The 17,454-nt window shown below is 35.5% G+C and overlaps 2 protein-coding genes across 2 annotated transcripts in view; one reads left to right on the plus strand and one right to left on the minus strand.

Moving 5' to 3' along the window:
* Window positions 1-12,153, plus strand: part of LOC117118951 — a 41,834-nt gene extending 29,681 nt beyond the window's left edge. The window contains exons 16-28 of the mRNA XM_033263692.1: window positions 2,173-2,720; window positions 2,902-3,208; window positions 3,326-3,378; window positions 3,562-3,722; window positions 5,323-5,433; window positions 5,858-5,993; window positions 6,343-6,609; window positions 6,728-7,013; window positions 7,352-7,899; window positions 8,597-8,915; window positions 9,669-9,782; window positions 10,207-10,587; window positions 11,205-12,153. Coding sequence (XP_033119583.1) covers window positions 2,173-2,720; window positions 2,902-3,208; window positions 3,326-3,378; window positions 3,562-3,722; window positions 5,323-5,433; window positions 5,858-5,993; window positions 6,343-6,609; window positions 6,728-7,013; window positions 7,352-7,899; window positions 8,597-8,915; window positions 9,669-9,782; window positions 10,207-10,587; window positions 11,205-11,443 — 3,470 coding nt within the window. The 3' untranslated portion in view covers window positions 11,444-12,153. The remainder of the gene's footprint in view (window positions 1-2,172; window positions 2,721-2,901; window positions 3,209-3,325; window positions 3,379-3,561; window positions 3,723-5,322; window positions 5,434-5,857; window positions 5,994-6,342; window positions 6,610-6,727; window positions 7,014-7,351; window positions 7,900-8,596; window positions 8,916-9,668; window positions 9,783-10,206; window positions 10,588-11,204) is intronic.
* Window positions 12,154-12,237: 84 nt separating this feature from the next.
* Window positions 12,238-17,097, minus strand: LOC117118952 (GTPase IMAP family member 7-like). The gene is made up of 2 exons (XM_033263693.1): window positions 16,482-17,097; window positions 12,238-15,811 (listed from the first exon to the last, which is right to left on the minus strand). Exons 1-2 carry the CDS (start codon window positions 16,612-16,614, stop codon window positions 14,838-14,840), a joined length of 1,107 nt encoding a protein of 368 aa, XP_033119584.1. The 5' UTR covers window positions 16,615-17,097; the 3' UTR covers window positions 12,238-14,837.
* Between the last annotated feature and the right edge of the window lie 357 nt (window positions 17,098-17,454).

The following is a 17,454-nucleotide window of genomic DNA, read 5'->3' on the forward strand; positions in this document are numbered from 1 at the left end:
TGTGCCAAACTGTCGTCAATTCAATGGAAAACGCAACACCACCAAAAAAAAGAATCAGAATATCATGCCCTGATTCGGAAAAAACTGCATTTTGTTTTCAAAATTGAGGTGTTTGGCTTACATGATGCCTGAGGGTATAATCTATCACCTTAATTTACTAGAAAGCCAAAAATATTACTCTAAATATGATTTTTTTTTTCAAATGAGCATTATCTACACACACACCACTACAAATAATTTGGAATAAGGCATTAACTACACTAAATTCCACAATACAGTATTGAACGGTTGATTTCACACAGAGGCAGGAAGCAGTTATCCAATCAGATGTCAGTGTGATGAATATTACTATAGATTTCCGCAAAGATAATGCCTAGTTTGTTTAGCTTTATAATGAGGATTAATTTGAAAAAAAGGCATTATCTACATTGATTTTTTTTTCTGATAACATGTACGAATCCTAATATTATCTTGACGATCTCTTTTACTTTGACACAAGTGACAGCTTATTTAGGAGCTTTTTGACGTGTACTTATTGTAAATATTAATTTTAAGGCAAAATGCTGTGCATCTTTTTTACATGCAATCATTTTATATAAAACATTTTAATTTTTTCATTCAATGGGTATTTTTTTTCTTCTAAATTAAACTTAGTATTAAAAATCCATAAGCATTATAAATAATACTTTGTAAGTTAAAGTTATTTTTATTCTGCCATCTTTAGTATTGATCGAGCTCCTAGTCCACCTATCCAAGCGCTTTGTATCCACTGGCAAAACGCTATATAAACTTCTATATTTATATTTAGATTTAGATCGTTCAATGATGATGAAACATGTAAATACCTAATTTGATACCATACAAAATATTATGATGTGTCCTTAGTTTTTAAGTTTACATTTTTGAAATAATTAATTTTAATTGTTTTATGAAAGGGGTGCTCTAAATATGTTTTTAGTGTCTGTAAAATTCATGAGAATTTAAAAATAACATTTCAGTAGCATTATTATCTAATGACCATAACGACGATAAAGTAACGATGATGATGGTGATTATACTGTAAAGAACCAGGTTGGTGTGGCATCTGATTAGAAACATAACAGTAAATCATGTCATGAAATATAAATAAATTTTCAATTTATCTCCAAATTTACCTTACATATACAACGCGAAGCCCACCCTCAACACCACAGATGTGTATAAGAGACAGGTCTTATGGCTAAGTTTGAAAATCACGTGGCACCGCGTCACTATGAATAAAACCCATTCCATATAGTTTGTTCTTAATTGGTTTACTTTTTATACCTTACTTACAAAACATTTGTTAAACATTTTGATAAAGAAATTATAATTTTCAACGCGAGTACATTTTCAAACCACTTATTTTATTTTTACCAATTTTTTGCCAATATATGATTCCAATTACAAAGAAGTGAATAAGTATTACGTCACAATACACAATTTTCAGAACTGACGCTAACCTGGCAGCAGCGTATCTGGGGGGTGGTTCGCAGGGGGCACATGCTCCTCCAAAAATTACTCGCCAGTCGTCACCCCCAAAAAAATCACTTGCAAGTAGTTAAAAATCACCTAAAATCACATTATTTTGTGAGTTAGCGCCCCTCAATTGATCATCGATCCCCCTCCCCCATTTCAACTGCGCCCCCTCCCCCCGTGTGCACACTGTGTGTGCGCTGAACCGCGGAGATCTCTTGGTCCTTGGTTCAATTCCCATCGCTGCCTCTCTTTGTGTTTCAGCTAAAGGGCTGAAATACAAGTTCCAATAGCGCACCGTCTTTCGGATGAGACGTTTAAGCCGTTGGTCCCGTGTGAATTTATTGCCCATGTGCACGTTAAATAACGCTGTACACTCTTCGGAAAAGAGTAGGGGATTGTCTCCCGGTGTACTGCCCAATCACCACCAGAAGGACCCCACTGGAAATTAGTCTTCTTCTAGACATTATGGGCTATCTTTAGTGTTTACACCGAATAAATCCAATCCAATAGATACGCCACTGTAACCTGGACAAGACAATCGGAAACGAATAGACATAAACTTATTAATTAACAATAAATACGCTGAGAAATACTTTAGATATATTATGTGTATAGGATCATGTAACTGCAACAAGTAAGATAATGCAATAACAACTCTTTTTATTATAATTTCAGATACAAACCTGTACTCGGCACTGATAAAAGCTGACGAGGTTCTTGATCGAGGTGCGCGTGATGTGTCCGACAGTGACGATGAAATATATTCAATGATTATGTTATTTACTGACGGCAAGCCAAGTGTCGGTGTAACAGATACCGATGAACTAGTCCGTCACGTGACAGATAACATCAATAGCGCACACTCTCTTTACGCAGTCAGTTTCGGACCTGATGCAGACTTTGAGTTCCTTGTTCGACTATCAGCCCAGAACGATGGTTACGCTACTAAAATTTATGTTGATGATGACGCTGCGAAACGTCTTGAAGACTTATATGGTAAAATATCTTCAGCCGTACTCATGGATACTACTTTTGAGTATTCAAAAGGAAAAGTTAACGTGGACTCCCTTACAGCAGTTACATCACAACCGTACTTTTTGGGATCTGAAATTCCATCTGCAGGCAAACTTGAAGACGATGCCACTGGTGTGTTAAGAGGAATTGTAACAGGAAGATCTGATACCGGCAGACGACAAACTTTCCAAGCAGATACGTCTGTTACGGTAGACAAAGCATTTTTTCAAAATAGTTCATAATAGATAAGAAAATGTTTAGTGTAAAAGAATACAAAACAGAATATTAACGTAAATGTATACAACCAATAATTCTATTAAAAAATGAATTTTAAAGTTATAGTATGCGATAATTATATTTTCAATTTAAATATTATCTCTTTCTTATCAGAGTCCTTCACCAGCAATTAACTCCCAATACGTTCCCACCGATGTTGTAGAGAGGGTATGGGCTTATCTACGAGTCAGATACCTCTTGGACCGTTATGCTAGAACTAATGATCCCATGATTGCAGCAGAAATTATCAGTGTTGCCCAGAAATACAAGTTCTTCACTCCACTGACACCACTTGTGTTTGTCGATCCGTCAACAACACGACAAGTTAATGATGGATCTTTTTCGCATCCACTGGTCACGTTCAGTAGTGATGACTTTGCTCTCTTTAACGCTCTTGTAAAAGATTACCAACCTCCAACAGGTGAGCAATAACATAATTCGCAGATAATCAGGCTTTTATTAATATGATTGTAAGTTACTGTGACTTGTGTAGCACGTCATAACCCTAATAAAGTAATCAGTTATTTTATTTTTGCAGTTACTGAAGAGCCACATGAAGTTGTACCACCCGGCATTATTTTAGAACAATCTGTATGTTTCTATATTTATTTATTTTATTTTGAATTAGTTTTCTAGCTATCCATTTTGTTTGTGTTTGCTCTTAGAATCTATATATTATTTGTTTTATAAATGGTTGCATAATCCTAATCATGCAACTCACACGTTATATAGGCCTATGTACTGTTAATCTTTATTATAACTTTTTTTTTCAAGGACGGGATTGACTTGCGGCGGTTCAACATAAAGTGTACTATTGGTGCTCGGTACTCGATTACGGAGGTATTCAAACTCTTTGATAACCTGAGCTCCCGTAATGGCAGGGTTGTCTTCCGATATGATATGCCTAGTGATGCTGTTATTTCATCGTTTAAAATGTAAGTTTATAAACTTAACATTGTTTATATAAATGTACTAATCAGCGACGTGCTAACACATTTTTAAAATACCACATGGGTAGATAATTAAAATGATATAGGCCCCTAGTGATTAATTGAACTGTATATTGTTTCTGTGAGTAATTCCTTTGGATAATACAAGATACAAGATAAAAGATATTTCATTGTTCAAGTAACAAAAAAAATAACATGAAAATTCTGTTTCCACTGGCAGAAAAAATTATGTTATAGCAACAAAGACTTAACTAATTTAAATAAACGTCAAAATACATTACCTATACATATACACTTAATTATTATCGTAAGTCAGCAAGCAAATTATTACACACGTTTAACTATTGAGCTGTATTTTGTGAATGGCACCAGGAACAAACGATTGCCTGAAGCGGCATCGTGAGGAGCGTGGGACACACAGTCTAATACCAGAACGGTTTTATTTGAATTTACAGTGTAGCGGGTGTGGCTCATCATTCATGATCTAGTGAATTTTTAAAAAGAACAGATTTATGATAAATATATCAGACAGAGGCTATGTTCTCACACGGCAGCTAACGGTTAGCAGGATCCGGATCCTGCTAACCGTTAGCTGCCGTGTGTCCATGCGAGAAAATCCCGATCCGGATACCAACAATATGATGATCGAATCACTGGCTAATAAGAAACTGGAAATTGTAAACGCGTACGTGTGATTAGTTGATGATAGAAACGGCCTCAACTTGCTAACCGATAGCGCTTGCTAACCGTTAGCGTATCCGGATACCGCTAACGGTTAGCTCCCAATCCGGATCCTAGGGCTCTCGTGAGAACCAGGCTATCTCGCTGGGAAACTTTCCTATGACGTTTCAGTTTTTGTTTTTTGTTTTTTTTTTTACTTTTAGATTAGTTAAGTTTCCAAAAATACAGATCAGGATAATTTATTGATTGGTTGATTTTGTGGTTGGTCGGTTCGCTTTGGTGCAAAAAACACAATGTTACTAAAGTACGAAGAATTAATTCTAGTGAGATCCATTTTGTGAGGAATTTAGCATAACATACCGATTGGATATTATCTTCTGTTTTTTAGCGTGCACATTGTACCAATGGCTTAAAATATTTGTCCACAATGTAATGCGCTATATATTTTAAGCCTAATTGCATTTCAGCCTTCCAACTAAAAAAAGGAAAGGAGTAATCAAATCAAGTTATCTAAAAAAAAATCACCTGTTCAGGGCCGAGTGACAACTACAGTTTGGCCAACTGAGCAGCTTTTAGGAACAGCTTTGCTCAGTTGGCTAAACTGGTGGTATCAAACGTGTGTGTGCTGAACTATGGAGATTTTTCTAGGTCACCGGTTTTCTTGTAAGTTACGATAGCTTTTTCTTCCTTTTTTTAAGCTTCAGATGAGACGTTTAAGACCTTGGTCCCGTGTGCATTTTGGCCCATGTGCACGTAGAGGAACACAGGGGACTCTTCGGAAAAAATTAGGGGATTGTTTTCAATGTGCGCAATCACAATAAGAAGGACCCCACTAGAAATTATTAAGTCAGTATTTCGTACCTGAATAAATCTATTCATCAAGCTATCTTGTTATATTTTCTAGGGATATTGATGGCTCAACTTATTCTAGTGACGCTTATGACATGTCTATCTTTCCAACAACTCTCCCAGGACCCTTGGATATCAATGGTAACGGCGGCTTTGTAGAAATCCGGTAAGCATTGCGTCAACACCAAGGAACTAGTGCTATTTAAAGCATTGATTTATGAATGGTTCTTAGTTTTTGTAAATACGCCCATACATTTGCCATACATTAATGCATTAACGGAAGATTGGGTGTACTAATTTAGCAGATCAAATGCGACCATAAAATAATTTTAAAATACACATGTTCCGTTTATAGTTGCAATGGTAACTCAAAATTAGAGTTGAGTTGAATAGTTTAGCGGCTACGATGCTTGCCTCTCAATCCAAATATCCTGGGCTCAATTCCTGTAACGGTAGTAGGATAATATTTTCTCAATTCTAGTCACAGAATTCATATCATATCATTGACCCTGCCTAAAGCTGAATAACATATTTTGTTTAAAGACACACTATTCTAACACTAATTGTCATCAACGAATTTTATGTAATAGGGGAACTTCGAAGATACTAGTCGTGTCTGTACCCGTTGGTGCAAGCGGCCGAGCCCAAATCCAAGTTACCTACGAACGACTGTTGAGAAGAACAAAAGGCAAATATGCAGAAGTCATCAAATTGTATCCCGGAGAGGTGAGACAAATTTACACCACTAATTAATTTAAAAGGGTTCTTGCTTGAAATGGTTAATTGAGAGCAGGAGATAAAATTAGTAATAGCCCGATTATTATTTATTTGTTAAAATGAATTTTGTAGGCCTAAAATGTCGGAACAGTCCCAATCAATAATAATTTTGCACTGACTGAGTTTGATAACAATAAGAAATGTATATCAATTTGATAGTTTGAATTACAAACTTGACTGCCTAGTTCTAAATTGTGTGTTGAACTGAACTAAACTTAACATAATTGCCTTGGCAAAATAAAATATTAAAAATGTTTTGACTATGAAATAACGAAATAATATTTATATTTTCTTAAAGCTAGTGGAAGACTTCAACATAGATGTACGTATTGCTGAACCGGCGGGTATACGATTCACCGATGCTAGCATTCTATTCACCAACAACCGGAACGTTCCTAAGCGCAGGGACCTGCCGGGTGCTGTCACACAGCAGCGCTCCACTATTAGCTCTGTCAGATTTAGTCCGTCGGAGAGTGAACAGTCAGCCTACAGTGACATTGGTATCAAGGGGGAATTCGTCGTCCAGTATGACGTCATACATGGCAACGATGGTGGGGATATACAGGTAAGTAGGCCATATAATATTTCTTCAATCTGACTATAAATATAGTAAATATGAAATAGTATAAAAAAAAAATATGTATAAATGATCAAATCATAGCTCTACAAATTTTTATTTTTAGCTCTACAACGATTATTTTGTCCACCACTTTTCACCAAACATTCTACAAGCTCTTCGGAAAAACGTGGTGTTTGTTATCGATGTTAGTGACTCAATGAACGGCCTGAAGCTGAAGCAGGTGAAGAAAGCCTTTACTACTATTCTGAATGATGTGAGACCAAGCGATCGATTTAATATTCTTGCGTTTTCCAATACAGTTTTTCCTTTCAGTGCTGACATGGTGGAAGCTTCGCCAAGTAATGTACGAGATGCACAGAAGTTTGTAGAGGATCTTAACCCACTGGACGGTAAGCATGTCCTCAGTGACATTACTGTGTCGTGTTCGACAGAACTAAAACTACTCTACTTGTAGCTTCACCTGGTGAAGACGACTGCGTGGTCGAATGCTTGTGTACTAATAAACTTTGTAAAATGTTGTTTGTCTTTAATTTACTGTTTATCACCATCTAATGAGTTTCTTCAAAACAAAAAGAAAAAAAAAAGAAAAGAAAAAAAAGAAAAAAAGAAAAGAAAACGGGGATGATATGTACACATTGCACATGTTTTACCAAATTATATCAGTCATTGATGGAATTTGTTAGCTCTAAAATTAAGATGATATAATGTGTTTATCAAAAAACTACAGGAACAAACTTGAATCGGGCTGTACTTGACGGAATTAATCAGCTTCGTAAAGAGAATGAAGATCTCGAACAAACTGGTCAGGACGAGGACGTTCTTGGTCTTGTTATTCTTCTTACTGATGGCACACCAACTCAAGGAGAGATCGTACTTGACAGAATCATTCAAAATGTAGAGGATGCAGGACGAGGGCAACCGGAATATTCCATTTTCTGTTTAGGATTCGGAAATGATGTGGATATGGACTTCTTAAATCGACTAGCGCTGACCAGTTATGGAATAGCTAGAAGCATACCAGCTTCGTCTGACGCTGTCGAACTGCTTGCAGGTTTTTATGATGAAGTTGCGACACCACTACTTTATGACATCCAAGTTTTCTATCTCGATGGCATTGCTGCTGATTTGAGTACAAGAGTATTCAAAAATTACTTCAATGGATCCGAAATCGTAGTGGTTGGTCGACTAAATGACTACCGTCAAAGAGATATTCTTAAATCTAGGATAAAGACTATAAGTCGAGACACAGACTTTGAAGCCACTGCGGATGCTAAGGTAAGTAGAAATAAGATGATGGAGTACAATAACCAGTGGCGCAGGGATGGGCCTAAACTATTAATATGTATTAAAAATAATTTCCGACTTAATATTATTTGAAGAAGGAGTAATTGTCGATTGATTGATATTCAAATTTAAGTCTGAGAGTGAGAATTCTAGAGGTGCCATAATCATAAATTTGTCCAAGACAATGTATCTACGTGTGCCTCCCTTTGCCAAGAATTTGCTCAAAGTTGTATATTTTATAAAATAATGCAGAACATACTTGCGGTAGCTCTTCATCGAGTAAACATTTATATTTATATTTTCAGTATAATCAACAGAATCATAATGTCTAACACAAGTCATTTGTATGTTTTTGATATTAGTTATATAATTATATTATTGTATTGCCTTCCAAATTAAGTCAACTATACACCCTAAGTACATATACAGGATATAGTAATGTTCTTATATTAAAATGTCACACGGCATAAATAATCAATTAACCATAATATTACGATATGCTGATATTGTACTTGGCAAAGGATTCTCCACAAATGCCATAAATGATTTGTCCATATACTGTATCAGAATAAATCGATGCTGTTCTTATGTTTAATTCCAAATTATTTACACTCTGAGTGTAGATCTAGTATAAGATACAAATTAAACGATCACATATTACAATGTTCGTATGCATATTTCCAAACAGAGACCACCTGATGAATTCCAGTATAACGCTCGCTATCCCGAGGACATGATGGCACGCGCGTGGGCTTACTACACACTACTTGAATTATTCGAGTCGTATCTTGAAGAGCAAGGCCCTGGAACTTTTATAAGAAATGAGATCACCACAAGAGCTGAGCGCTACAACTTTCTGTTGTCAAATAACTTCACATTCTACTATGTAAAACAAGACAGCGATCAAGAGAAAGTGATGCGAATTGTGGAAAGAGGGTCCCTGGACATGGCACCAAGAGCAGACTTGTACACGTCATGCCAGAATACAAGGAACGAAAAGTCGTGGTGTAAGTTTGCAGATTTTAGACATATGTAAGACATTTACGACTCTATCTCATAATCCAGTGGGGTCCTCCTGGTGGTGATTGAGCAGTGAATTGGGAGATAATTCCCTACTATTTTTCGAAGAGTGAACTGCTTTCTTTACCGTGTACATGAGCTACAATGCACACGGGACGCAACGGTTTAAACGTCTCACCCGAAAGACGGTGCGCTATAGCAACTTGCATTTCAGCCCTCTAGCTGAAACACAAGAAGGTGCAGCTATAAAAATTTATTAGGGTACCAATAGATCTCTATGGTTTAGCGCACATACAGGGTTTACTACCAGTTTAGCCGACTGCCAAGCTGCTGTATAAATAATAATACTAAATATTAATACATAATAATGATAATGATGATGATAGTGATGATGATGTTGATGATGATTATAATTGTGATGATGATGATGACGACGATGATGATGACGACGATGAAAACGACGATGACAATGGCCATGGTGAAGGCGAAGGTGATCGCGATGACGTTGATGATCATGTTAATGATGAGGAAGAGGATGTCGATTATGATATTATGATTGATTGCCAGTTCTAGCCTAAAGAGTTGTAGCTTAAGTCTGCAGGCATATCATAAAGATAACTGAATATTTTTTTATTGTAAATCAAATCCACCTATCTGCGATATATAAAGATATTACATATATAAATATGTACGATAACGCCTGCCAGTATTTACAATAAGCATTACTCCATTTCCAACAGGTGATAACGATCCACATTTTGTAGTACATGTTCCTCGAAGTAATATCAGTGTATGTTTTGATCTTAACGGTAATCCCGATGATGTCTTCAATTTAGTTGCCGATCCAAGTAAAGGTAAACTGTGTTCTAATGTGTTTATTAGTATCAGTCGTATTCAATACAGCAGAATGAATAACGTTATGAGTTATTCTAATACATTTACTTATTTTAGAAATCAATACATAATTGTGACTCTCAGCCTTGTGGTAAAGGGTACGAACCTTTGCTTTGCAAGTTGCTCAAGTCCAGCCCAGGCACTTTATCTACGATTGTCCTCTACACAATTAGCACCAGCATATGTTTGGAAACAAACAGATTCGCTATGAGGAGGATTTGCGATCTCCCCACAAAATATTGCATAATCTGGCCCAAACTCTCCGACTAGTAATGTTTTGACTACGCTTTACTTACATATACATATAGAAATAGTCGTTATCAATATTTGACTAATTACTTATGTTGCACTAACTTGCTGAATAATCTTGCTATTATGTTGCAGGTATTTTCGTCAATGCACTTCTTATTGGTGAAGACCAAGTTCATGAAACTGCAAAGCACAGAAAAACATACTTTGGACAAATAGCGTTTGTGAAAGATCCACCAAACGATCCTTACTCCATATACTCTGATATTCTAATTAACCCGAGCGAAATCATAATTAATAACGAAATTCGATTACACTGGCGTAAATCGAGAAATCTTAAAATTCGAGACATTTCAGTAAAAGTATATGGAGAACATGCGAACGTCACATTAGCCCCGGGGGTGAACTTTGTTGTGCGACGTCATGTGCCGAAAGATAATTTAAACAAACCTGTGTATCTGGGAATATACATGGAGGATGCAAGTGGATTTTCAGACGGAGTACATGGAATTATGGGTAAGTTATGATATATTTCGTTGATAACAATCTTATCATTTTTCTTTTTTACGAGTACGGTATTAATATCTGCATTAGGCCTATCACAAATCTACTTGGCAAGGACAATTCATACTTGTAATAATAGGCTTCTTTACAATAAGTGATACAAATGATTATCAGCAATCATTTTTAAATGTATTTGATGAAGTTGGATTGGATTTAATTGAATTTATTCGGTGTAAACACCAAGGATAGCCCACGAAAGTCTAGAAGAAGACCTATTTCCAGTGGGGTCCTTCTGGTGGTGATTGGGCAGTTCACCGGGACACAATCCCCTACTCTTTTCCGAAGAGTATACTGTGATCTTTAACGTGCACATGGGGCATAAATTCACACGGGACCAACGGCTAAAACGTCTCATCCGAAAGACGGTTCGCTATATAACTTGTATTTCAGCCCTCTAGCTGAAACACAAGAGGCAGCGATGGGAATTGAACCGGGGACCTAGAGATCTCCACGGTTCAGCGCACACACAGTGGCTACCACCAGATTAGCCGACTGAGCTAAGCTGCTCTCAAAGTTGATGAACTGGGAAGCCGAAACCTTGTTATATATTAATTCATTATATTTTGAAGGACAATTTGAACACGCAACAGCTGCTGTCAAACGGCATCCAAAAGGTAATGAGGACACAGAACAACGAGGAGTGCTGACAATTAGAGGAAAAGAAGTAAATGTTAAACTGAGTGGACGGACAGATAGTTTGAGAAAACAAAAGAAGGAATGTTGGAAAGTTGAGAAGAATGGACTTGGTGTCATTCGGGGACATTATACTGACTACATCCAATCGGATTTGTTTAGTACTGCTTTGTAAATTATTTATCCTTATTTGTTGTTCATTTTCAACTACCAATCTTACACTCGCAAATAAAGTACCAGTAAATTTAAGAATACAAAATGATCGTTTGTAAATTCTTTTAATAAGTTGATACTTAATTCTATCTACTACTTTTTTGGATCATCCGCTATGTTTGACATTCTTCATGTCATTGTTTCCATTATAATACGACTACAACACCATCTAGTGACATGTTGAATTTAAAGTGTGTGATGAGTATAGAATTGATATTTTGAATCAAAGGATCTTTTATAATTCTAGTTTGAATTAGTTACCTAGTTTGTAAATACATTCTCATCAAGCAATTCAGCTTTAGTGACATTCTGTCATGTTATTCATTGTTCAATTATTACATATAGTTTACTTCAAAATTATCAAAATGTAGGTGGAGTTAATTAATGGGATTTACTTAAATGTGATTTCAATCCACTATTTGGTTAAGTCTGTGTACATTCTTAACTTCATATTTTTGACAGACATGGTTAATTATATAAACTGTAAAATATAACAGTTAACACTATTATTAGCTCCTTAAGGTGAAATGATTTTAAAGTAGCTGGTATAAAATTATCCTTTGAGATTGTGGTTAAACATGATGTGGGGTACAAAATCCAAGATACTTGAAATCTGATTTGACCTCAATTTATTATTTTTAAATCGAATAAACCTTTGCTATATCTCTGCTACACTGGTCTATTGAAGTTATTTTGGTGTACTATTGCACACACACACACACACCCACACACACACCCACACACACACACACACTCTGTTGCAGGATTGATCTTAAAATTTATGTTTTGGGACACAAATATGAAATGGCCATATTTCTGCAATACCTAGGTTTCTGAAATTATTATATTATAGAGAAAGTCAAATTTCTGCAAAGTATAGTTTGTTATTCAGACATATCTGTATTGATATATTTTTGTTAAAATATGTTTTTAAAATTGCAGATGTCACACCATTATCATCATCTTCCATTAAACATCATCCCGTATTTATCACTCCATTATTATTCATCACCATCATTGTCATTCTCTAATTGTTATTTTTGTGATTGATTATCATCATATATATTATCATCATTCATTAACATCATCATCCATTATCATCCAATACCGCAATCTTCCATCACTATCAAAATCGCCGTCATCATTATGGTCATTCTCCAACATCATTGTCATTCTACAGCATCATATCCCTGATTATCGTTCTCCATCGGAGAAGTAATTTTCTATCATCATCATTATCGTAGTCACTCAACATATTCATCCAGAAAAAAAAAAGAACTTTACCATCTTCAATTATCAAAATAAACGTCATCTCTCATCATTATCATCATCTTAAACCATATCCGTCTTCATAATCATCATCATAATCATCATCATCATCATTATCATTATCATCATCATCATTATTATCATCATCATCTTCCTCTATCATCTTAAACCATCCTTCTTCATAACCATCATCAACATCATCATTATCATCATCATCTTCCTCCATCATCTTAAAGCATACTTGTTCATGATCATCGTTATTATCGTCGGTCAAAGTCATCATCATCGTCATGCATTACCATCAGCATCATCATTCCATCAGCATCATCAACTCCCTAAGTCATCCTCTGTCGTCGTCACCTTAGTCGTCTTCGACATACCCTATCACTAACAAGGTTTTAGAGAACGTAAATGCATGTATTCTGAACAGTTTGACAGCAACTTTCTATAGACCCAAGCGTTGCAGAGATAGAAAACAACATAAACATTATTGTCACAGGTCACAGAGGTCAAATCAGATTCTCTAGTAACTTTGATTTTGTATCAACACATGCTCTATTACAATGCAAAAGAGCAAATTTGCATCCACTATTGTAACAAACCATCTATTTTTGGTAACCTTAGATACTGGACTGTAATGCCCTTAGGGCCTATAAAACATTTTGAAGGCATGATAATGGTAAGTTATATTACACTGTGAATGTATTAAATAATACATGTGAACGCAAAATAAGAAGAGAATCTTTAGATGCCTACTTTCGCATTCCTCAATATTATATACAATATTATTATTTACCAGTTGTATACAAATAAATGTGAACATACGCTTGTTTTTACATATAATTTATTTTAAAATTACCAAAATCGAGGTACGGCTCCTTGCTGTGATGTACTTGAATGTGCTATAAATATACTCGGTTAGGTCTGTGCACATTCTTAACACGAAATTTGATAGACATAGTTAATTGTATACACTGTAAAACAGAATAATAGGATATCTGTTTAGTTATTATAAATCATACCTTGTTTTATACAAATTTGCAATAACCATCCAATTTTGTTATGATTTTGATTAGTATTATAAATTCCAAAAATAGTAATAACGTATGCCAAATTTAACAATGATTTTGAAATGTATGCTGTACCGAAAGCGTTTTGGCATTTAGTTCTTTTTGTAACGTCAACAAAAAGTGCACCAACACTTTTTTTTTCAAATTTCTTACTTAACTTTGATCTGCATCGTTAGGAATTTTGTCGGTCAATTTATGAATACCACAAGGACTTTATTATCAGAATTAACACTAGTGCCGTTATAATAAATTAACATTTTGAAGGCATCATAATGGTAGGTTATTATTACACTGTAAATGTAATAAATGATACATGTGAACAGATTTAGAAGAGGACCTTTGAGACATAATTTTGAATTCCACTTCTTTAAAATTAAAAATATTATACTGTATACAACATTATTGTTAGTTTCGGTGTGTTTGCTAATATGAATCGCTTTGCATTTAATTAAGGAATGTATCATTAGAAAAATACAAAAGAAAATATTAAATAAACAAGTCTTAACTACAATATCCAAACAAACTTCACTTATAACGGCTAAACAGACATTCACAAAACAAATAACATGGAAAACAACATTATCACAATATTTGAAAAGAACTGCGAAAAAAATCGCAAGTTGTTCTCGGGTGGGACTCGAACCCACGATCTCCACATCACTAGACTGGCATCATACCTGTAGACCACCGAGCTTGCGCCTGATGGCCAGGGTTGAATTCGAGTCCAAGTAAGCAGCAACAGTAGTTGTTTAGAATTTATCTCTTTACTTGCATCGCTGTTATGATATATTTTCTTGTCGTTCCAAATGCATAGGCGTATTGGCAGTGGCGTACTCAAAAAGGGATGCTCATGGTGACTGAGCACCCTTCTTTCTGTTCAAAGATTGATCTTAATTAATGAGAACAACTAGTGCTACTCGAGTATAGAGTGTAAAAATCTGTGCACCATTCAACAGCCAATAAAAGCTCCATAAGTCAGTGCCCGTGTTCCAATCTCGGCTTTTCTATGTAAAGGGTTTATGGGCCAAAACTAATAAATGAGGCTAGGAAACTTCCAATAGACTTAGTTCCAGATGTTATCAGTCGTCTTAAGTTTAGCTCAAAAGGAGTTATTGATTCCTGAAGAACTCCCTCACGAACTTGATCACATACCACTTCAGTCATGCTTTCTGTAAGTGTTTTCAGTCCACTTTCCATTTTTTCCAATGTTTCCTCCGCAGGTGTTGCATTGCTGACATTTTCATCTGTTTTTTTCCTAGAACGCATTCCTTCAACATTTTTCATTTTCTCGAGTAGTGATATGCCGGCTTCCGTCCTCAAGTATTTTTCCTTTAATTGTGTTTTGTGTACTTTCATATTCACTTGGGCTAATGCGTACGCTTCGTTTGTATAAAATTTATTGCTATTTTTATCTAGCATACTTTCGATCACATCAACAAGGTTTTTGGTTTGAAGCTCATCTTCCTCTTTACCATTGGTAAGACCTAAATGAACAACTCGATTATTACATTTTTCAATTATTTTTTTTATCACTACTGCGGCACCTGATGCATATGCTTCTGGACTCATGCCTTTGGGGCTCAAGACATCGATTTTTGTTAGTGCAACCATAGAGTTATCAGCAGCTCCCGGAAAGAACGCACTCTGCATTCTCGCCATTGCTTGCTTTTCTTCAGATGATAAATCGACGCTTGGTACTACAAATATGCAAATGTGTGGACCTGGTAACGTAAGGCCAATTAGCTTGTTAACTTCAGTGATAATAAATTTTGGTGCAAATCTCGTATGAAACAAACATGGTGTTTCAACGACAACAAAACGTCTGCCATTGCGCACGCAGGTGGCATATGAGCTTGTCCTTGTCTTTCCTCTACTCGGTTCATCAGTTTTGAAAGTGTCGTTACCAAGAATCAAATTTCTTACTGTACTTTTTCCGGATCCATCAACTCCTAAGAGAAGAATGCGTACCTCGTTTTCTGGGACATCATTTCCTTTAACAATAATTTAATTGTATGTCAATAAATTAATATAAATATATTTGTAAATACAATGTTTTTATAACAGTTTGTAACCATACATATTTAATGAATATATATTAGGCCCATAATTGCATATACACGCTATATGACAAATTTAATTAATATATAATCATACCAGATATGCATATGCCTATTATTAGTATATATTATATTTTATATGATATAATATATTATACAGTGCGGCGCCAGTGTCTGAAATCCTTGGGGGGGGGGGCAAGTGAGGGGCATGGGCATGATGGGGTGGCCCGAGGTGTGCTTGGTCGGACGTCGCTCAAATTGTCTCGAAAGTGGTCTAGGCTGGGGCGAAGCCCAGATAAAGAAGACAATTTAGCGGATTCAGGAACTTATTTAATCGATTTTATAGAAAAATACCTAATAGGCCTATGTAGAAAATACATTGGGCTTTCCTTGCGGTTTTGAAAAATATTGGTAACTATATCCTCGACTGCATTTGAAGTTCCTCCAAGCACAGCCTACCACAACTAAAATGTAGCAGAGTAGTTGGGGTGGCAATTTAAAATATAATTATGAGCACTTCATTACGATTAAATTGTAGGAAGAAGGCAGGCCTACATCAACAGTCGTTGACTTTTGTTTTTGCAACAAATTCATCGTGTCTCACCTTCAAGGGTTTCTAATGCACATGCGTAATCAGACTGTATAATACCCTTCTCCTTTCTTAATGGTTCTGGCTTCGCCTTCTGTTGTTTTCCTGATTTAATCTTCCCATCTTCTGGTCCTTGATTAATTCCCATTGCTGATTAGGTAAATAGACGATTATATTCTGGGATAGAACTTTACACGCCTGCAAGTACAGCAAGTACATACAATGAGCTTATGCTAATGGCTGCCTGTATTTTCACTTTCAACATTTCGTTAGGCTTATTATATATTGCTGGTTTCTGTTGTTGATTATTATCCTTCGTGATTCATATTGTAGCTCCTCACAATTTGGCAAGGAACCAATCAGACACAATATGAAGACACTCCCGGAAGTCATAAGGTTTTATTATAAGCTGTCAATGTAGACTTCCTGATATTAAAAAGCATTTAGGCATAAACTCATTACAATACAAAGAACCACTTGCTTTGGAACTTGTATTCCAGAAGAGGAACTACACCAAATATATGAATAAGAATAAATTGACTAAATCTGACAATAAGAATCTGAATATGTATGTATAACATTTTCATAACATCATATAACATGTTTCTTTTCGGAGTTACTGTCTTTTTGTTTTATTTAATGATAATCAGTGAGTTTTTTGATATTTATAACATGTTCCTGTTATGTTATTATATCTACTTGTTTATAGAGTGTTTACGGACGTGGTACACATCAAAGAATAAATGGAATAATATTTGCTAAGCCTGTGATTTTCAAGCTGCGACGTATAAGCTAGGTTTATTAAGCTCTGCTCTACTTAAGCCCAATTAAGTTAGCGTTTCAGTCACTTCTATAGGAGAAAATGCGAAGGGGTTGACATAATCATATATCGTAATGTCTCTGTGGTCTAAATACATGATACTAGCAGAGACACTTTATATATATAATATATATATTTATATATATATAATATATATATATATACATA

This window comes from Anneissia japonica, unplaced genomic scaffold (genome assembly GCF_011630105.1).
Source record: "Anneissia japonica isolate Jap-2015-1 unplaced genomic scaffold, ASM1163010v1 scaffold1826_len1998817_cov189, whole genome shotgun sequence".
Classification (NCBI taxonomy): domain Eukaryota; kingdom Metazoa; phylum Echinodermata; class Crinoidea; order Comatulida; family Comatulidae; genus Anneissia; species Anneissia japonica.